At 36.3% G+C, this 23,526-nt stretch overlaps 1 protein-coding gene across 1 annotated transcript; it reads left to right on the top strand.

The window, feature by feature from the left end:
- Positions 1 to 1,267: 1,267 nt before the first annotated feature.
- On the top strand, positions 1,268 to 17,086 carry S6kII (Ribosomal protein S6 kinase II). The gene is made up of 14 exons (XM_089737403.1): positions 1,268 to 1,486; positions 2,808 to 3,083; positions 3,478 to 3,663; positions 3,801 to 4,085; positions 4,384 to 4,538; positions 4,725 to 4,812; positions 5,453 to 5,583; positions 8,865 to 9,020; positions 9,500 to 9,637; positions 11,448 to 11,654; positions 12,185 to 12,384; positions 13,450 to 13,547; positions 14,544 to 14,765; positions 16,287 to 17,086. The coding sequence occupies exons 1-14, from the start codon at positions 1,430 to 1,432 to the stop codon at positions 16,395 to 16,397; spliced, it is 2,310 nt and encodes a 769-aa protein (XP_089593529.1). The 5' UTR covers positions 1,268 to 1,429; the 3' UTR covers positions 16,398 to 17,086.
- Positions 17,087 to 23,526: the final 6,440 nt, after the last annotated feature.

Genomic DNA, 23,526 nt, shown 5'->3' on the forward strand with positions numbered 1-23,526 from the left:
AATCTTTCGACGCTCAATATATGTTTTATATTCGTTGCAAAATCTTCCATTTTTTGTAGTTTAATAGTAGAATGTTGAAAGTTCACAAAACAACTCTGAATATGCATGATAATAGCTGCTAACTTATAAAAAATCGCGTTTCAAATTAACTTCCTGTGGTGGTAATTATTTTAGTGCTAGAAACTTTGCTCTCTATTTGCTATTTGATATTAATAGAAGACGACTATGATTTATAAACGTTATTTAGTGTTTGAACTAGCATATATATTAAAGGTAAGTCTCAGTTGTTATTGGTTTTAATGTATTTGATTAAATAAAAATACATGAAAAAATCTGTTGTTTTTGAGGATATTGGGGACGTCTTAGGTATAAATAACAACGAAAAAGGGGTCAATTGGGATGAGAATACGTGATATGGAAACGACCTAAGTATAAATAGGTACAGGTTTGTAGGGTTGTCTATGTAGTTATAACAATATTTTTTAAATTTGTTGGTAAAAATTTGGTTTATTCGAAGCGAAATTGGGAATAAGTCTTTAGTTGAAATAGATAATCAATTTAATATAAGTAAGTCGATTTTGCAGAGACATGTAACAAGATCAATGAAATCTCAAGGTGGACAAAAATGTCTAAGTAATACTTAATAAAATATTTTATATTTGTTCAGAGTGGGGGTATTCATCTGATTAATCCATGGAATAACCGACACACCAAATCTATTAACCCAGATAGAAAAATCAGCCCCTAAGTACTTACCAAGAACGGAGAAATATAAACCGTTTCTAAGAAAGCCCACTATATATGTATAAATAAGTATATATATATTGTTGTTAATGCACTGTCGATTGCACCTATAATTGAGGTGATGTCTGCCATGTACTTTTGTCAGTTTTTCAAATTTTTTTATTGATGATCACTTTGTTGGTGCAACTAAATAAATAAATTAATTAAAACTATATATAAAAATAAAAGTAGTGCCAACCCTAGCAAATTTCTCATTTCGTCCCAATTAACCGCAATTTTCGGGTAAATAGGGATTACACCTATTTTTGCATTTTTTGCTTAAACTGGAATGTTAGTTGCATAATTTTAAATTAGACAACAAAGATGCCGCCAAGACTCAATCATTTTGATCCTGATATAGCATTATATACATCAACAACTACCTTAAAATTGGTCATAAAGTTGGAATTTGTCCCTAATCGCCCCATTTTACGGTACTACATGACATACCTGTCATTTCATTTGTCAATGCCATTTCCCGTACGGAATAAGAATTCACATCAAAGTGAAACACATTCGTTGCTTTTACCATTAAATAGAGAGAAATGAGAAATAATAAGTTTAAAATGATTATTTGATTTGTGTGAATAAAATTGTGTAATCGTGATTACATTTCGCAGTTCATGTTTAGTAAACGTTAGACATAATGCCACTAGCTAACACCTCGGATCCTTGGCGAATGCAGAATGTGGGAGATAACACGGTATGTTTAGAATTAATGTTTGCGCAGCTAATTAAGTTTTACGATTTTTCCTCAACTCTGATTACACGGTGTGATTTGTTCTCATTGCTGTTTTAGCAATCCGCTCAGTTATCATTGTCAGTTCGCTTAATGTGCTTCATTTACGTGTTTTATAAGCTTACGAACGCTCATCACGTATATAATTATCATACTTATTAAAATTTTAGTAAATAAAGATTTTTATTTTTCAGTTTAAAAGTGAATAGCTTTGTGAAAATAAATGATGTTTTCAAAAAAGTAAAATATAAAAAACAGTTTGTCTACATTTTGTACAAAAACAACTTAATTATTCACAGCATTTAACTCGCTAAAGATAAAGTATCCAATATTAAATTACATTAGAGCATGGCCTTGAAACAAAACATTGAAAATTATGTGAATTATTAATCATAGTTCTATTTTGATGTAGTATAACAAATTATTGTAAATTAAATACTTTTACGTAGTGTGTAAATTGATAATAAAACCATGGATATTTTAAACAACATGCTCCAGGTGGGGTTCTTTTTAATACTTCCTTACTATTGAAGTGAAAATTTGACAAAATATGCATAATGAAATATATTATAAAATTAAATTGCAAATTTCTTGTAGACACTTTTTTGTCATACTCATATCCTACTATGAAATGAAATACATTTTACTATATTGTATGTAATTGATAAGATTTTCATTTTACATCTAAGCAACATTATCATATTTGAGTCGACTATTATCAAAGCCGGCAATCTGACTTTTGGACAATGATTGGTAAATCAGAAAAATGAATTATTGACTTTGTATTCCATTGGCAGTCACAAAACTCTTCGGAACGACATCTTAGATAAATAACAGGTTAACTATTAACATTTATTTAATGCAGGTTTTGAACCGTATTCTTTGAAGGAGACGATTATATTCAAATCAATCTGTATTGACATATCAATAAATTTTTTTTGTCCAAATGCACAGATTGCCACCTTTGATAATAGACGACTCATTTATGCTTTACTTAAAAAAGGATTAAGATACTCAGATAATGTATATGTTTTTATTAATCTGTCTCTATTTTCTCTTTTTGCATATATCTTTCATAAATATAACATTTGCTACAAATTACAATGTTTTCAATTGATTCATTGTGCCACAGTAATTCAATGTGAAAATTGTAATCATTCTTATAGAAAATTCATTATTTTAGCTACAATACTTCTAGATGTGCATACTGTGATATTTTTATAAATATAGAATAATATTGATTTTATTGTTGCAAGAAAATAAAGCAAAATTATGATTAAAACAGCTAGGTGCATCAGCTCAACCGGCAAACAACCTTCCGATAGTAGTTGAGAATTCATCAGAGTCTAGACAGGCTTCAACAACTGAAAGCTTAGATTCAAATGCAGAAATAAACTATGAAAGGGAAGTGGAAATACAGGATGTTGTTAAAGAAGGTCATGACAAGGCTGATCCATCACAATTTGAATTGCTCAAAGTTCTGGGTGAAGGTTCCTTTGGTAAAGTATTCCTAGTGAGGAAAGTTGTTGGACTTGATGCTGGTACCCTGTATGCTATGAAGGTTAGTTTTAATTATAAAAAAAATGTTCAGAAATTTTTTTTTTTTTTTGCTGCACATACAGTGTGTAAACTGAATATTATCAAAACTAAAGAGCTATTAATAAACAATAACTCAATCAGGAATATGCCTTAAAGTTTGAATAAATTAATTTTTCATGAATACTTAAGGTGAAGCAGATAGAGCTGGCAGATTCTCCCCCCTGCATAAATTTTCAAATTCTATGCCACATCAGATTTTTAATGTTCATTATGTGAAAAACTATATTAATAGTCTTCATTTATAAGAGTAATTCTCTTACACCCAGTATAATTACCATGCTAGTTTTAATAATAATAAACATACAATAATAGTAGACTGTAAGGATTTTGAAAAAAAATCAATTGTTTCTTTTCAGGTACTTAAAAAAGCTACTTTAAAAGTGAGAGATCGAGAACGTACAAAAATGGAAAGAAATATACTAGTTGAAATGGGTCATCCATTTATTGTAAAATTACATTATGCATTCCAAACAGCTGGTAAACTATATTTAATATTGGATTTTTTACGTGGTGGTGATTTATTTTCTCGTCTCAGTAAAGAGGTAAATCTAGTATTAAAATGAATATCATGAGTTAGTTTAGTGTATTAAGTAAATTACATAATATCAAATGAGAATGTATTAACATTTCTATAGTTATACTGTAAAATGTCTGGAATACTAATCACATGTCATTTTAGGTAATGTTCACAGAAGAAGATGTGAAGTTCTATTTAGCAGAGCTAGCATTAGCCTTAGAACATGTTCACAAATTGGGGATCATATACAGAGATCTCAAGCCAGAAAATATTCTCTTAGATGCCGATGGTCACATTGCACTTACCGATTTTGGCTTATCGAAATTGCCTCCAAGTAGTGACAAAGCTTATAGTTTTTGTGGTACTGTCGAATACATGGCTCCTGAAGTCGTTAACAGAAGGGGTCACACCTTTGCTGCTGATTGGTGGTCTTTTGGTGTACTTATGGTAAGTAATTCATTAGTGGATTGAGTGGAATAAGTATTATATAATTAAATTGAGTCTTCATTCCATATCTCATGGTGGGTGATAGCATTAAATTTAATGTTGTGGTATCTATCGACTAGGATAACCAGTTTTAAGCAGCACAAAACTCTCTTTTCTGTTTGCTAATGAAAAACTCAGTGAATCTGAAGACTACATAAATTTCATTATTAAGCTATGCAGTAAAATAACTATATTTAAATACAGATTTAAACAATACTATTTTTAGTTGTTTTAATATTTATGAATCATGTTGTTCTAGTTTGAAATGCTAACAGGAAATTTACCTTTCCATGGAGCTAACAGACACGAGACTATGACTCAAATTTTAAAAGCTAAACTTGGTATGCCTTCTAATTTAAGTGAAGAAGCTCAATCTTTACTTCGAGCCTTATTTAAGAGGAATCCTCAAAATAGGTAAGCATCAACAATGCTATTCAATATTGTTGAATTATTCTCATTCGACATAAACATTTTTTCATTATTTTTACCAGCATTATATGTATATTATATGTGTATCAGAAACATAATGTTATACAACAAGTCCATCATCCATAACTAACCGTTTAACGCAAAGCTATAATAACATGTGATTTGTTACAGATTGGGTGCCGGTCCCAATGGAATTGAGGACATAAAAAAACACGAATTTTTTGCTAGTATAGACTGGGATGGTCTTTATAAAAAAGAGGTAACTGCCTAACACTCATATTAAATTAGACTTCAAGATCGTTTCGATAAAATATCGCCTGTAATACTTTCTCCTAAAAATCCAACATAGCATTTTTATTATGTAAGTAATTTATTTAAAAAATCAAGTACAATCACAGAGTCTGGCCTCTTAAGTCACAGATTCTGTCTAATATCGAGTCCAGAGACTGTAAACATCTATTTGATTGTATGCGTTTGCATAGATATACAATTCTTTTCTTCACATGAATTGTTATCCAATCGAATCAACAACCCTCGATTGAACTGTTTGAATATCATGTTTTTATCAACATTAATAGGCCAATGAGCTCACTGCTTATTTTTAAATCCGTGAAATCCATTTCATACTTTAGGGCATAAAGTCTAAAATATGCAATTAAATTTATCGCAGCAGAAATGGAACGGACAACATCCACAGATAGGACCCACTGTATACTCTTGAGTTGTTAGGTCTCCTTTGGAGGCGCTCGGGTAGCTGTTAGCAAATCCCGTCCCTCCTGGCTGAGCCTTTGCTCGGCAACCTGTCCTTGTGAAACTGGAAGGGCCTCAGGGCCACCAGTAAGCTCTCAATCTAAAAAAAACAGGACCCACTATAACTATGTGCTTTCGTTGTTTTGTAGGTTATTCCGCCTTTTCGACCGGCTGTATCGAGAGCTGACGACGCTTTTTATTTCGATTCAGAGTTCACCTGTAGAACGCCAAGGGACTCGCCCGGAGTGCCGGCCTCCGCAAACGCACACGAGCTATTCAGGTTTGAGGGCATACACGCATCCATTATCACTACATAGTATAAAACAAAGTCGCTTTCTCTGTACCTATATCCCTGTGTATGCTTAAATCTTTAAAACTATGCAACGGATTTTGATGCGGTTTTAATAAATAGAGTAATTGAAGAGGAAGGTTTATATGTATAATAACATCCATTAAATAGTGGAGAAATCAATAATAAATTACAGTTTCCGAAGCGAAGCGAGGGCGGGTCGCTAGTAATATCATAAGCAGATTATAACTAAGAGCCATAACCAGCTGTATTAAAAGCTGTAGGGCCAAATTACTGTTTTTTTTATGAGGAAAATAATAATTCTGATAAATTACGTCAAACATTATCCGAACGTAAGCGGAAATAAAAAAAAGTAAGATCATAGTAAAACTCTTAACAAACAATTTATAAATATGATTCATATTCTCTTAATCGGTATGCATATTTATCATTCTGCAGCAAAAATAAATTAAAAAAATATAATAAAACAAATCGCAAAATTCCCGTAAGATTATATAAAACTTATCAAAGAGATAACGATTGTGTCGTCCGATTAGATAAGGGGCTGCCTAGTGTTGACATATTTTAGTGTAACCTTCAAAGAAAGTAAACAAAAGTCAAACAATATGTACTGCTAATTATATATCGTGTTTTCTTCGGTTTTCGCAAGCCGTAGATTTAATTAAAACTACTTTTAGGAATTAAACTCGCGTTTTTTATTATCATTAAATAACTTCTGACGTTTTGAACTCTTTTCTGTTTTTATGGTGAAAGACGTCCGATCCTCGGTCATACATAATAAAAACAATTAACGCGAAATGAAACCGTTACGGCCTGGCCACGGGGATCGGCGGTGCGAACAGCGAAGCGGTGGACGAGGCGACCATTCGCGCAGCACCGTTTGCAGGCCACGGGTACTCACGTTCGCCGCCGCGACTAGCAAGGAAGTCCGACAGCGAAATGTCTATATCGAAATTATCTCGATATTGCTTACAAATTAATAGTTTTTTGGTTCAGGACTTATTATTTGGAAAAGATTGTGAAGTACATGATTTGAATAAGAATCGGAGTATACCTATAGATGGAGAATTCCACAAGAAGTACGAGAAATACTTTGGGTGGCTAGACTTCCAAATAGCTGGTCTAGCTAGTATTACAGCTATTTTTTTTTATTGCTTAGATGGGTGGACGAGCTCACAGCCCACCTTGTGTTAAGTGGTTACTGGAGCCCATAGACATCCACAACGTAAATGCGCCACCCACCTTGAGATATAAGTTCTAAGGTCTCAAGTATAGTTATAATGGCTGCCTCACCCTTCAAACCGAAACGCATTACTACTTTACGGCAGAAATAGGCAGGGTGGTAGTACCCACCCGTGTGGACTCACAAGAGGTCCTACCACCAGTAATTACGCACATTATAATTTTGAGGATTTCATTTTTATTACACGATGTTATTCCTTCACCGTGGAAATCAATCGTGAACATTTGTTGAGTACGTATTTCATTACAAAAATTGGTACCCGCCTGATATTCGAACACCGGTGCATCGCTCAACACGATTGCACCGGACGTCCGTTAGGCCACGACGACTTTAAAAATATAAAATAAAAAATAAATAAAAAATATAAAAATTTCGGCGTTAATTTTTCGCGGCGAAAACAACTAAACTCATTTAATCACTGTACTATTCGCCGCGACTACCGCTCGACTCCGTGGCTCGCGCCGTCCGTATTCATGCATTTGTTTTGCTCGCCCGCCGCATCGCGCGATTCGCTCGGTACATTTCGCCGGTCGCTTCGCCGCGCCGGTCGCCGGTGCGCGTGGCTTGTTAGGTACATTTCTATGCGCTTATTTTAGTCGCCAGACGCTTCGCCGTTCGCACCGCGCGAATATTCGTATCGGCGAATGTCCCGTGGCCAGGCTGTTAGAGTATTAATGATAACATTACACAGTCTAAGATACTACTAATCGAAGATGATGATATTAAGGACGTGTTTTGAGCTGCTTAGAATGTTTCATCTATGGTACATCTTACTGGTGGTAGGGCGTCTTGTGAGTCCGCACGGGTAGGTACCACCGCCCTGCCTATTTCTGTCGTGAGGCAGTAATGCGTTTCGATTTGAAGGGTGGGGCAACCATTGTAACTATATTGAGACCTTAGAACTCATATCTCAAGGTGGATGGTAGCATTTACGTTGTAGATGTCTATGGGCTCCATTACTTAATACCAGGTGGGCTGTTAGCTCGTCCACCAATCTTAGCAATAAAAAAAACATCTATTATGCACTCTCTCTACCTATCAAGAGTGGCTAAAATATTAACAAGCACCTCACGCAGTAAATTGACTGGTATTTTTTTATTGCCCTTGTAGGCAGACGAGCATACGGCCCACCTGATGGTCAATGGTTACCGTCGCCCATGGACTTCAGCAATGCCAGGAGCAGAGCCAAGCCGCTACCTACCGCAAAATTGATCTAAATTGATCTAGTCACTGTTGACAACAGCGCTGGCAGACCCACGGTCCAATGAGAGATTTAGTAATTCTCCAGCGCTAGGTTGATCAAAGTACCTGTAAATGTTTTGTTTTAGTAAGATCCACTTCCTCCGCATTTTCTGCGTACTTATTACCTTTGAAGGCAACACATTAAAAATTCTTGTCTTTATACAAAAATGAACAATTTCATCCGGAATTTCTTTTTTGCTACTAAACAACGTAATACGCTATTTGTCTAGCACAAAATTAAATATTTCTTTGAAATTGAAAAAAAAAGAACATTAATTCTGAACAGATATACTTTGATATTTCATCGATAGTATAAATAAAAAGGCTAATCGTGTTTGAAACTCAATTTGAATAGGCACTAACAATTATTAACTTCGCATAGTAGTGTAACACTTGAAGAAAACAGAAAACATTCTAATTGAGGCCATCAGCGCAAAAGTGGCCTAAACCACAATTTTTTATATTCAAGCTTATATGATGTATATTGGAATTTTTTTAAAATATAATAAATTTTGATGCAAATCCGACCTATCCATAGTTTCACCCATAGATAACAGATAGCTTTGTAAACGTTATTTTTGCGCGAATTTTTTTTTTTACCTACTCAAATTCAAATTCATGAAAATTCGAACCTAATTGCCTCCATACTAACTATGGTAAGCTTAGGTCACTTTTGCGCTGACGGCCTCAATTAGAGACCGTTAATTAGTTTAATGCGGTCAAAGAAGCGCGCTACTGTTAGTGCAATTTACGTAACGATTTCCAGGGGCTTTAGCTTCGTTGCGCCTTGTCTGCTCCAAGAGGACGAGAACAAAACGGTCACCAATCAAAATCAAAACCACAATACGCAGAATCCAAAGACGTCCACTGAAGAATTTTGGTCCGGATTTGTCAACCGCAACAACTTCTTTGACGAGTACAGGTTGTGAATTTTATGAGGTTTCTTTAAAAAAAAACATTGTTTAATCTGATTATAAGCAGATAATGCTAGTGTCGCAAGAGTCCTTCTCAATCAAGAGTTTGTTATTAATGTTACATTAAAATATACACTATTGTTTCTTTATATTGTCATCTCATAAAATACGTTTAGAGAACTATTGGCCGAAACTTGTCGAATTAAAGTGCGAATAAGAATATGTGGGAGGGTTAAGTTTAAAAATATATAACGATATTACTATAGACAGAAGATGAGCAAGTAGGCTAAAGTAATTCAAGGGCTGGAGAACACTCTTAAATTTGTGATCAGCACTTCATTGTATACAATATCATAGAGCGTTTGTTGAAAATAATTTATTTCTTAACAGACTTAATAAATTGTATAAAAAAAGAAATACTGTATAATATACTAAATAAATAATATAATCTTTTTTTCCCTTTATTGTAACCTATTTTTTGTAACAGGTTGATGGGTGAATTGGGTACGGGTTCATTCTCGGTGGTGCGACTTTGTGAACATAAAACTTCTCGCGTACAATATGCCGTCAAAATCATGGACAAATTGCAGTACGATCCTCGGGAAGAAATAGAGATACTACTGAGGTATGTATCTAAAATTAAATCAACAATTGAAAACTAGTAGCAAAATATTAACGATATCTATAAAACAGTCATAGGAAATGGTTTCCTTTCATATCAAATAACGTATAGCAGCAATAAATTATCACGATGCATCGAGTGTGATAAGAAAATTTGTAAAGCATTTACTCTAGAACCAGAGGCAAAGTTCAGAGACCTCTGACTGTATCAGTTTGTGTACGTAAGTGCTTACTGTGGTTTAATTCTGTCCACGCCCAAATAAGCCGTGTGTGTTTCTGTGATATTTCTTTCTAAAATTTCATTAAACGATAGTGCGAGATTTTTATCTGTCATGCGATATTGCATGCGCTCCCGCCATTAGATTATAGCGGGATTGTAAAATTTTACACGACTCAATTCGGTAACAGCTGTCCGCTTTCTAATTAAACATGATAATACTGTGATATTATTATAATACGATTATAATTGAATTTGTTGCTTACCGAAATAACCTTACATTGAAAATTTTTTTTTTTTTTTTTCAAATACAATACTAGATTGATGTAAAGTAATAATCCGCTGTGAATTTTTTATTTCATTTAAAGATAACATAAGATGTTTTAATCAATAAAATCTTCGATAGGATCAATATCTACATGTAAGAAAAAAAACATATCAAAATCATATAACTATGCTGTCATATAACTTTGCCGTTGTGATATTGTTTGTTTATTTTTGTTATGTGTGCAAAGGTTTCAGGTATAGTATAAATAAAACAACGGCTTTTTTTTTTCTTATTTTTTTTATTTTCGCTATTCAATTTCACAGCGTTACACTAGTACAAACCAAAACTATTTATGCATTTATTTAACGTTCATTTTATCATCGCAATCAACCCCAATATTTTTCAAGACGAGACGTCATTTTTAAAAAATTACAAAACATAAAATAGCGACATACTTGCGTTGTTATTTGTGTTCAACTTGATTTTAAGAACGAATAGAAAATTTAACCACCACCTCGCCTATTTCTGTCGTGAAGCAGAAATGCGTTTCGGTTTGAAGGTTTGGGGCAAAAAAGCCATTGTTTTTTTATTTTTTTATTGGTAAGATGTGTGGACGAGCTCACAGCCCACCTGGTGTTAAGTGGTTACTGGAGCCCATAGACATCTACAACGTAAATGCGCCACACACCTTGAGATATAAGTTCTAAGGTCTCAGTATAGTTACAACGGCTGCCCCACCCTTCAAACCGAAACGCATTACTGCTTCACAGCAAAAATAGGCGGGGCGGTGCCACAAGAGGTCCTACCACCAGTGTACTGAGCGGAGATCGGCGTCGTTGGTCGTCAACTATCGACGACCCGTCGGTCGGGCGTCCTCAGGGTGGCGCTGCGGGTCTGGTTGTAGTGTTGACCGCGGGAACCCCCGTACTCTGACCGGGTTCTGATCGGACAGAGATCGCACTTCGGGTGTAAAAGTGCAGCGGAGTCGTTCAGTGCGGTAGGGCTCTAACATTCCTTGGGCCCGCGGTCTGCTCCCAACACCTTGCAGATCGTCAAGTCCCACATACCCCGCGCGCTCCCTAGGCGCGGGGATCTCGTAGGAGGTTCGGCCCCCGGCCCGAAAAAAAAGCCGTTGTACTGTAAAAACTGAGACCTTACGGATGTAAGGTATGTAGTTGTAGATGTCTACGGGCTTCATTTACTACTTAACACCAGGTGGGCCGTGAGCTCGACCAACCATATAAGTTATAAAGTTAAAAAACCGTCTACGCTGAGTTGCCCATTAAAGCACATTTAAATTTATATATTTTTTATGTCACCATTACACAGGTACAGTCAGCACCCGCACATCATAACGCTCCGGGGTGTTTACGAGGAGGGCGGTCGTATACTGGCGGTCACGGAGCTGTGTCGCGGCGGGGAACTGTTGGAACACATAACGCAACGACGCTACCTGCCCGAACATGAAGCGGCTCCCATACTAAAGAATGTCTTGCATGCGGTACACTACTTGCATGCGCACACTGTTGTGCACAGGTAAAGTTTTAGGTATATTAATTTTGTGTGTATATTTTGAAGTGAAACTTCTAATGCGACTTCCAACGAGGTTGCTTTTTTTGCCTACCTGTGCCGATAGCCTTGAGGCTATTTCAGCTTCTCCTTGACGTGTAGGTGAGCTCACGGGGCTCAAACCGGGAGTGTTAGCAAGAGCAGTGCTTCGCAGAACGTACCGCCGGATCGGAAACGCGACCCACTGGGAAGATCCGGCGATAAACTCAGTGGGCTATGTCTGTGGGTTAGTTTAATCGTCGAGCCGTTCGTCGCAAGCGACGGATTCGACGACAACGATGACCGGAGACATCAACCAAGTTAATGCCGTCGCCCATCTTGAGACATAAATTTTAAGTCTCAGTTTTTTCAGTACAACGTCTGCCCTTACCTTTCAAACCGAAACGCATTATTACTTCACGTGAGAAATTCGTTTGAAAGTAATTTACAAGAAACGCACTTATTATTGTAAACAGATAAATGAAATATAATCTATGGTTTTTTTTATCCTTATTCAGAGACATAAAGCCATCCAACATTCTCTTCGCAACGGCTGAGAAACGTCCCGAGGACATACGTCTAGTCGACTTTGGTTTAGCGAAGCAACTTCGTGCCGAAAACGGTCTGCTCATGACGCCGTGTTACACCGCCAACTTCGTCGCTCCCGAAGTACTCAAAAGGGCAGGATACGACGCCGCCTGCGACATATGGAGCTTAGGTATATGTCTGTCGGAGAAGCTACAATTATTAACACCATCGTCAGGTATCATAGGGGCGAATAGGGTGATCGAGCTAAGAGAACTATTGAGTACACCAATCACGTTTGTTGTCTTAGAATAATTTAGAAATCTTCTCAGTATAGTTACAACGGCTGCCCTACCCTACAGACCGAAACGTATTACTGCTTCACGGCAGAAATAGGCAAGGTGGTGGTACCCACCCGCGCGGACTCACAAGAGGTCCTACCACATGTTATTCCTTCACCGTGGAAGTCAATCGTGAACATTTGTTAAGTATGTATTTCATTAGAAAAATTGGTACCCGCCTGAGATTCGAACACCGGTGCATCGCTGAATACGAATGCACCGGACGTCTTATCCGTTAGGCCACGACGACTTCAAATCTCAATACCTTAATGTAAACAGTTGTTATTTATTTGTTAAAAATTAGATACTGAACGATTTGGCAAGCTCGTATTCGTATTTCGTGAACCTGCAAATCGAAACAGCGACGTCTCATAAGAGCGTGGTTCTTTCACCTTACGCCCGATCTCTCCCTGGGGTCAGAATAGGGGGGCTCCTGTAATCAACACTGCAGCTAGACTCGCGGTGCCATCTCTACGACAACCGAACGACGGGTCGTCGGTGCGAATTAACAACCCACCTGGTGTTGACTCGTAACTGGAGCTAATAGAAAAGATGAATACTTCGTGCAGACTTTTGGTTCCTAAATCTACTTCGCGTTTGATAAATTCTTTAAAACGTTTCGTAGGCAAAACATATTCGGTTATTGGAATAGGAGCTGATTCGATTTTGTTTCCATTTTTTATACCACACTAACATAAAGGAGTAAATAAATTTATCGAACGCTTCACAAACTTAATCACCTTTTAACTGTTATCGATTTGTACTTTCGATAAGCGTTATATTAAGAATAAGGCCATTAAAATATAAATAATTAATGTTTCTAAAAATAGTAATTGAGTGATCGTTATAATTTAATTAAGATCGACTATATTCTATATTATCTGTATTTTATATGTATTTAAAAAAAATATTTTCAGGTGTGTTAGCCTACATAATGCTCTCTGGTAGAACTCCTTTCGCCTCGACCGGAGATGACACTCCTGATGCTATATTAGAACGAATAGAATCCGGGAAGGTAAGTCAAGTAATATTTTTTTCTAATTTAATTTATCTAACATATTAGAAATATCTGTACGTAGGGCATATTTGAGGCAATTTGACATGACAACAGAGAAACAGCAAGACTTCAAAAACTTTGAAAGGTAAAGCGTATTTATTTAGCTAAAAAAAAGGTGCTTAATACCGCTTTCGCATTCGTCTCTTTTGGAATATGTTGCGAGTATGCCATTCGGGTGTTAAGGGTTAAAAATTTAGAATACAGACTTTCAACTCAATGTCGATTTAAAATCAAAGTGACTCCTAAATTACACAAATCTATCGAGTTTTGCAGAAAAATAAAACGAATACTGTTTCCTAACATTAGTTAGCCAATGGACAAAACTTCATTTATGGTATAGAAAAACGCTCTTTCAACCACCCTGTACTTACATACGTACGTGTATTGTACAAAGACGCTCGCTTTGATCTGGAAAAAAATAAATATCCCACAGAAATAGTACATTTTTCCTGTATGAAAAGTCTGTTCTTTTTTGTACCCCTAACAACGTGAATGGAAAAAATTGCGATGGAGTGGTTAAGAAGTGTAAAAAAACAAAGAAAGCCACGTTCACATTTACGATATTAAGAAGAAACCCGGTTCACTGAAAATCCCCAATTTTATGAAAATCTGTACATTTTTTAAATTACGTGCTCCCTCTATCGTACGTTCACCAAAATCGAATGAAAGGATTAGAAATGGATGACATACATTTGTACAAACGTTGATGTTTATTTATTTATGAATAAAAAGTAATAACATGAAATACCTAAGTTATAGTCATACTTAACTCGTTTGTTTCTTATAGTGGTTAAATTAAGATTTTAATGTTGCATCTCATGATTGGTAACAGCGTAGGTTTACGTTGTGTCTATACGATACAATAAACAGTTAGGAATAACTGAGCTGTTAGTGCATATCTGCTTGTCTTTGTCGTGACCGACATTCGTTTTCTAAGTAAAATTCTGTATACAGGTGGAATTATCAACGGGAATATGGCGTAGCGTTTCAACGGGCGCTAAGTCGTGCATCCGGCGGATGCTGCAGCTGGAGCCGTCGCTGCGTCCGCGCGCCGCCGACCTGCTGAAGGAGGCGTGGCTCACGGCGCCCGCCGCGCCGCGCGACGCCGCGCCGCCCGACGCCGAGCCCACGCCGCCTCCCGCCGACCTGCGACGGGCTGTCGACCTCACGTTCCAGGTACTCCAAATCAAATCAAACCAAATCAAAATTTTTTTATTCAACACTAGCTAGCGTAAATGTGTAAGGCAAACAAAAATGCAAGTTTAGAAAAAATATGTCTTACGTATGCAATGTATGTAATATGCATTAAAAAAAAGGTGATTCTCAAGTTTTAGCGAGACTAACGAACAGCAATTAATTTTTATATCACTTCACTACATAGTATAAAACAAAGTCGCTTTCTCTGTCCCTATGTATGCTTAAATCTTTAAAACTATGCAACGGATTTTGATGCGGTTTTCATAAATAGAGTAATTGAAGAGGAAGGTTTATATGTATAATAACATCCATGAAATAGTGGAGAGATCAATAATAAATTACAGTTTCCGAATCGAAGCGAGGGCGGGTCGCTAGTATATAGATAAATGAAATTACTCCACTACGGACATAACTCACTCACGACCGACCGCGAGACATGAGAGCGAAGTCTCAAATGTAATATGGATGTTAGAAGACCGCTTCCGAAAACGAAGACAGACGATAGTACTAATTACACCTTTGATGATGGGACGGGAAAAAATCGCTCCTGATTAAAAAAATATATATTTTTTTTAAAACATTTTATTAGCATTAATTACGCTTCATCATGTTAATACAACTAAATGAAACGACAGTTTCATAAAAATACACTACTTTTGTTTGAATGAAGTTGATTAATATGAAACATGGCATGAAATGAAATGATGAAATGATTTTTTTGCTGTCGTAACCTATAAAGAATATAATCCGTACCAATTTTTCTAATAAAATGCGGGTAGGTACCAACAGCCTGCCTATTTCTGCCGTGAAGCAGTAATGCGTTTCGAATGGAAGGGTGGGGTAGCCGTTATAACTATACTGAGACCTTAGAACTTATATCTCAAGGTGGGTGGCGCATTTACGTTGTAGATGTCCATGGGCTCCAGTAACCACTTAACACCAGGTGGGTTGTGAGCTCTTCCACCCATCTAAGCAAAATAAAAATAAAAACGTACCCCGGCACCAACACCCCCCTTGAGATATGAGTTCTAAGTGTGAGTATAGTTACAACGGCTGCCCCACCCTTCAAGCCGAAACGCATCATTGCTTCACGGCAGAAATAGGCAGGGTGGTAGTACCTACCCGTACGGACTCACAAGAGTTCCTACCACCAGTAATTACGGAAATAATAATTTTGTGGGTTTTGATTTATATTACACGATATTATTCATTCACCGTGGAAGTCATTCATGAACATTTGTTAAGTACATATTTCATTAGAAAAATTGGTACCCGCCTACGGGATTTGAAAATTGTTTCATCGCTAGATACGAATGCACCGGACGTATATCCTTTAGGCCACTACGACGTTTTTTAGTCAGAGACATCTACACATGAGGTGAGGTGCAAGAATGTTTGTTGACGAAACAGCTTAGAGCACTGCATGGCGGGCGTTCATATAATATATATTTTATTAAGAGAACTTGTGCACGCGTTGACCTCCCTAAAATTGTTTCGCAGGCGATGACCGCATCACCATTAACACCGCAGGTGCTGGGTCCTGTTTCTCAGTCGACCCTCGCACAGCGCCGCAACAAACCTCAACGACGTTTTCCGCCCACACAGATATAAAAAGATTTAAGGTATACGAAAAACATACATAAAAAAATTCACAGAGCGAAAAAAATTATTTTCGATTTTAACCTTTGGAACATATTTTTTTCTATTAAAGCATGTGGCACATAAAAGAACAACATTCTGTTTGTGTCTGTGCTAAAGAAAATACGTAAATTTATTCATTTCATGAAACAAATTATATTGATTTATGTGTTTTTCTATTTTGCCAACAATATGAGTTTATTTAACTTCACTACAAGAAATAATTTTCTTGTAATGAACTGAAAAATGTCATATAGTTATTTATATTTTATATTCTCTCGATAAAATTCTTAAATTAATAAAACATTCCTTCGATGTATATAATAATATGATGGTTGTCTCCTAGTTGCACTGATCTTAAAGTTTCTTAACGTGTTTATTCGCTAATACATGTCATTTACTATTGTTTCAATATAATATACATAGTATTTCTCAAATGAAAAGTATTACTACAAAATATTACTAAAAAAAAATAGTTTTTTATAATGAAAATCGATTAAAAATGCTTGTAAAGCGTTATAACGAGAAATGTCTTCCCGGGAAACGATTCTATTTTTGGACAGTGTAACGTATATTGATAAAAGAAATTAGTACTTGCCCACCTATTATTTTATAATCTTCAAAAATATTATCTGTGCCATTGAAATAATCTACTTAAATCTGTAGAAAAGTGCAATATTTTTTTAAATTTTTATCGTATAGTGTACTTTAACGTTTACAATAAGGCCGGCGCATATATACAATTTTTTTATCGAGCATCTACTTAGTTACATGTCACGTCCATGAGAATGTATAGAGATACGCAAATTATCAACTCTATGGTTGTTCGAGTAATGAATCAGAATGCCACATCAATCGCAATAGTGATTAATCGGTACAACAACTATTGACCGGCAGCTTGTATTGAATTTCGTACAAACTTGACTACACAGTCGATACGCGACTCTAGCACTGATAAACTAAAATAGCCAAGTACAGCGATAACTTATTCTATACAAAATGATTATATTTTAATAATGTAATAAACCGGATCAACTGTAAGCAGACTCGCCAAAGACTAAACAATTTAGTCGAAAAGAAATCGTGAGCCGAATCAATTAAACAGTTTTGTTGATTTAACAATTGTATGTATTCAGTAGGTCTTACTTAACTATATTCTTGTTCTGTAGGATATATATAAGATTTTTTTTCTTTCTATCTTTATTCAATTTAAATTGTATTGGTTAGAAAACCATTATCTTTTTTTCTCCAATCCCCACGACTTTTCATAAAAATACAGAATATTAATTAAGAATAAAAAATTTATACTAACTTTTAAATTATTATCAATTTTAGAAAATACGATTAAAAGATTTTTATGGTGTGGTACATACATATTGTTTGAAAAAATCGCGCTTCTAGGTATTGACGTTTCTAGGCGCAATAGTAGATACTCATAGTGCGCCGAGTGCGCTATAGTTCTCACTAATTTTGTACGTAAACATAATGTTCACACGGCTTTTAGAATAATAATATTGTAGTAGATGTGTTACCGTTCACTACATATTACATTCGCAAGGCCTATTTAACTTTCAATTGTAATTTATATAAACTTCAAAGAGATTTTACAAAAAAAAAAACAAGCTTTACTATGTATTAAATCTGTTTATTAGCATGTAAGAAACTTAATTATAGTGAATTTAGAATCATTATTTTCGTAATTGCTTTACATGATAACTAGAACTTATATGAATGTTGAGTATTAGTCATTGCTTTTAAGTCATTTTTTGTTAATGGGATTACTATTACGGTGCCATTGTTTCTATTTTTGAAATCAGATAATATATCTATAAATTATTTTTACTTCGATAAATCAATTGTCCGATAATATTCTCTTCATTGATATATTTTTGTAGCATATTTTTTTTGTAAAACACATACTGTTAAAAACTTAATGGAAATGGTGTTGTTATAATTTTGTGTTCATCAATAATTTCAAAGTGAAAATATAATTATAAGCCCCACACACATTGGTTGCCAAAGACGAAAGACATGTTACTTTAAAACCGACTGTATTACAAATTAATAGTCGTTTTCCTGTTAAATTAATATTTAAGATATAATTATGTAAGTATTAATAATAACGATCAAAATTACAAAAGTATTTAAGATGTTGTTCGTCTAATATTCTCTATAGCTGTACCAAGAGAAGGAATTGATTTCAAACTGAATAGATAAAATACTACTACTAATACGTATATTTAGAATAACAAGGGGTAAGGATAATATTATACAATTTTATATGATAGGTAGTAAATAAAAAAAATATCAACATATCTGGTACATACATATAAGTAAAATCTATAAAAAATTAATGTGCAAACGCATTCCAATATTCAAATGGGCATTTGATTTGATTATGACCCAAGGAATATCTTTGAAAATTTATCGTCGAAAAAAATAACGTACGGGCTTCAATTCTTTTCCTTGTAAAACTTAGTGGATATTGTGATAGCTAAAAAACTAGATCTTATAGATCTACATTGTTTCACAATGAAATTATTATTAAAGCTAGTTTGTATAATAATATAAGAATGATCGATCACGCTTTGGGCCTGCACTATAATGCCTCCGATTCAAATGAACGCTGGCTAGAGACGGCTCGTAGCTGATTTGTTTATTTGGAAGTCACGTATGTACAGAACGAAAAGTCAATCAGTTCACAAGCGTCACGATGAGTTTGCAAATGTTGACATTGCTAACAACATTGGCGATGGTCTATGAATAAGCTATTTATGACTGCGTAAACAAATAAAAAGCACAGGTTAGTGTTGTTTCTTGAACGAATTCCACAAATCTATTTGATTATTATTCTCTCTCTCTCTCTCTCCCTCTCTTGCCTTCCGTCTTACGAACAGTAACATACCTGTACAAGTAATTTGTTATTCAATGTGCTCTAATAGTTAGAGAAAGCTTTTATGTAAAACTTATCTTTTCCATATAGCCAAGACGGGCTTCCATAAAAGTAAACTCATTGATCACTAACCATATATTTTTATTTAAAATGATGTTTTTCACTACACATTATCGACCGCCTTTGGTTTTATTTAAATAAACATGCATTTGCCCTATTTATTGTTGTACTTAAATATGATTTTAATGAAAAATAATAATAATTTGCTTTATGTATTAATTAATATAATACAAAATTAGAGATAAGTTTGTGAATTTTGTCGTTTATGAAATTGTCTGCTTGAGCCTCACTTGATCACAGAGACGTGGATAATAATACGTTATGCATAATATCTTGGAAAAAAATGACTAATATTATATTTTTTAATACCCTAAAACAAAATTATCGTTTCTGAATTTTATTTTCCGTAATAAAAAATGTGATGAAGTCACTTAAATCGCCGAATTTAAGCGTATCAACACCGAATAAAGGATTTTTATTAAACCATATAAATGACGTCATTTCGCGCTTCCGTCAATGTAATTTATTTCAAAATAGAAATTTTGAATGAATGCTACATACAGCATTATGAGCATAATAAAATAAGGGTTCCTTAATGTAAGGTAATTCATTAAACTAAAACACCTCGGCATATTAAACATTTCAATTTTGTCTATAACTGTAACAAGTCCTAACAAATATCACGCAGCCTTGTGCTAATCCATAAAATGAAATGTAACATAGTTACAATTTGAACATATTGATACATAGTGCAAAATATATAGTTATTGTTATGGTCTTCATATAATGTTAACATATTCACATCTGTCTATTTTTCTAATTAAAATTAATTCGATTTCCACAAAATATAATGATGTTGAAATACTGTTATATAGAGATGTAATACATAAAGATGTATAAAAACATTGTTGACATTGCTTAAAATGTAGTTTTATTTCCCCGATCATACTATACAGAGACTCCTAATAGGTGCTTCAGTACATAAAATACATCTTTTTTTTTATTGCCTACATAGGTGGACGAGCTCAGAGCCCATATAGTGTTAAGTGGTCACCGGAGCACATTAACATTCACAACGTAATTGCCGCCACCGACCTTGAGATACCAGCAGTCGTAAAACCATGCCAGATCAATAAAGGTGCTTGTAGGGTACACGACAGAGGGAAGATCTTCCACAGAGCGGTATATTGCTCGGTAGACCGATGGTCCGAATGTTGTTCGGAACTTGTAAATAATAATATGCATTCAAGCTTATCTTGAAAATGTCGTAAGCGAGATTCAGGCATCCGTCAAACATCCCGTATTCTGTAATGGCTACCGTTACAGTGCTGACTGGTAGGTAAACTCACGGGCTCAACTTTAGAGAATTACTAACACTAGACTGTACTACTAACTACTAACACTAACAAAAGAATTTCTTCGCTGAATCTACCACCGGATCGGAATCGCGACCCACTGAAATATTCGACAAGAAGCTCAGTAAGTTACGTCTATGGGCTACTTCCCACGTCTAACTCTAATCGACAAGTTCGATGAGGGCAGTGAGGATTGCGGATCCGGAAGATTCGACAAGAAATCTTTTGGGCGACGGCGGCTTTGGTTAGCCGGCAAAGCAAAGTCGGATATGTAGTTGGAGGCGGCCACGATAAGAGGGTTATCGTGTGCGCCGCTTTATCGAAGTGGCGCATCGACGCCGACTGTAGATACTTACTGATGGACTCTAAGTCCAGGTCGTCATGGAGGTCGACGTTCCTGACGAACCACGGGGCTCCGACGGCTATCCTGCAAAAACGGGATTGAATTACTTGGAATGATTTTAAGTGTGTGCGGACCGCATGAGCGAACACTACACTTGCATAGGTCTGACGGGACGTATGCAAGTTTTGTAAAGTGTCACCTTATTTCTAAGGGACATTTTACTTCACCTGCATATCATCTGGTAGAGGCGTCCTAGTATGAAGGCGGCACGGTCGCGTACCGTCTTTATTTGGGGGCGGAATGTCATCCTTCTGTCGAGGGTGACTCCTAAGTATTTGACCTTCGGGGCCCATGGTATGGGTTGGTCGTACATCGTGATTGGGCGAATGGCGGAGGCGGAGGTGTTAACGCGCCTAGTCGGGAGAGGGATACTCAATGTGGTGTTCGGAGGGCGACCCCTTTTAAAGAGCACCGCTGTGCTTTTCGTGGGGTTGATGTCGATGCGCCACTTCCGGAACCACTGTCCCATGGTGGTAGCTACGGTCTTAAGTCGCCGATGTAGCAACGACTTCTTCCTACACGAGTAGTAGATAGCCGTGTCATCGGCCAAGAGCGCCAGATGGGTCTCCAGAGACCGGGGTATATCATTGATATACAAACTGAACAGTAACGGGGAGCCCTCTCCCTCGAAGCCTTGCGGGACTCCGGCTGTAACGTGACGGGGGCGAGAGCGCGTTCCCTCGACTCGATATCGGAACGAACGGTACAAGTAGTCTCGTATGATGAACACGAGTCTGTCTAGCACTCCCATGTTATACAGTTTGTATATCAAACTGTTGTGCCAGACTTTGTCGAACGCCTTCGCTATATCGAAGAAGAGGGCTGCTGTCGGGATGGGTTTCCGCCTATTCAGCCCTAATAAGATATGCTCTGTGAGGCAGTGCACTTGATGGACGCACGAGCGTTTGGCGCGGAACCCAAACTGCTCGTCGATCAATATTTTATTGGACGCGACGAAGTCCCAGAGTCGTTTACGAAGGAGCCGTTCGTATAGCTTGCCTATCGCCGGGAGGAGACTGATGGGGCGGTAACTCGCGGTTTCGTTCTTCGGTTTGCCCGGCTAGTGTATGCCGATAACGTCAGCGTCTTTCCACGCCGCGGGAAAGATGCACTATGACGGAATTAAATAATTTCTGAAGTTTTTCCACCCGCCTTCAGTAGTTCAGATAATTACATCATCACCTAGTGCCCCGTTGTCCTAAAGCTGTTTGAGAGTCATTCTAATATCGAACACGCTGACGTGGGGGATATCTTCGGTTTCATGTCGGATTAATCTAGCTCTTGGATCCTTTGTCAGTCTCCACAGGTTGTCGAGTAAATGAGTATTACTATCCATAGAACTCCTCGATCGCTCTCAGGCTTGGACGAAATGATTCTGCCAATATTGGTTTTCAGTTTCGTCAACTGGCTCTGCCCAATAGACAGATCCTTTGTGAACACCTTGGAAGTTTTGTTTTGCTCTACAGCCTCCTTATTAAGCTCAGTATTAAAACGGCATAGATTGGATTCAACAGACTTTGAGATTTGTCTGTTGAGTTGCCAATATTTACACGAATCTTCTGATGACTGCAAGCTCATCATTCTAATTTCGTCCATGGGGTCTCTTAGGCAATCAAGAGTTTAAAGTTCAAGCTGAAAACACCTATGAGTTATCGTATTTGCTGGTACTTGACGGAATGTAAACTTCAGTCAGAATCTGCCCAATTTGAAATTGAGATTCAATGTGCCTGTTACCATCTGATGATCACTTCTAGTTTTAGCTGTACTGATTACAGGTATTAAATATTTACTTTTTTGTTGACATAATGAATTTGTGACTATATAGACATACAATAGTTAGTTTTTTTAATCAGATTCCTAAAAGGATATGAGATATTTCTGTCTCAAATATTTAATAAAAAAAACATTGTTTACCATCTTGTTATCCTACAAACTAAAAACTAATATACACAATGTTCTTATATGGGTCCTAGATACTATATAGAAAACATATAAAAAAAATTTTTACCTTTGCTTTAGCCTTGAGAGGCTATTTCAGCTTCTAAATGACGTGTAGGTAAGCTCACGGGATTCAAACCAGGAGTGTTGCTAACACTGGCCCTAGCAAGAGCAGTGCTTCGCAGAATCTACCACCGGATGGGAAACACGACCCACTGAGAAGATCCAGCGAGAAACTCAGTGAGCTGTGTCTATGGATTAAATCACTCGTTACTTCGTCGAACCCGTCGCTTGCGACGAAGGGCTCAACGAGGACTGTGAGCGGAGTTTGTGGTACATAAAAACAAGTTAATGGATTGAATAAAATTGTAAAATGCCTAACAAAATCCGAAATTAATCCTTTTAAGAAATGCAATAGGTATTACTTTGTAAACTATTCTAATTTTATTTACT

The sequence above is a fragment of the Bombyx mandarina genome, chromosome 23 (genome assembly GCF_030267445.1).
Source record: "Bombyx mandarina strain Sakado chromosome 23, ASM3026744v2".
NCBI lineage: Eukaryota > Metazoa > Arthropoda > Insecta > Lepidoptera > Bombycidae > Bombyx > Bombyx mandarina.

Bases quoted from the DNA above. Each gene is read 5' to 3' on its own strand.
- S6kII (XM_089737403.1), top strand. From the start codon at position 1,430: ATGCCACTAGCTAACACCTCGGATCCTTGGCGAATGCAGAATGTGGGA. The intron at 11,655-12,184 runs GTAAAGTTTTAG...ATCCTTATTCAG, and splicing joins GCGCACACTGTTGTGCACAG to AGACATAAAGCCATCCAACA. The intron at 14,766-16,286 runs GTACTCCAAATC...ATTGTTTCGCAG, and splicing joins CTGTCGACCTCACGTTCCAG to GCGATGACCGCATCACCATT.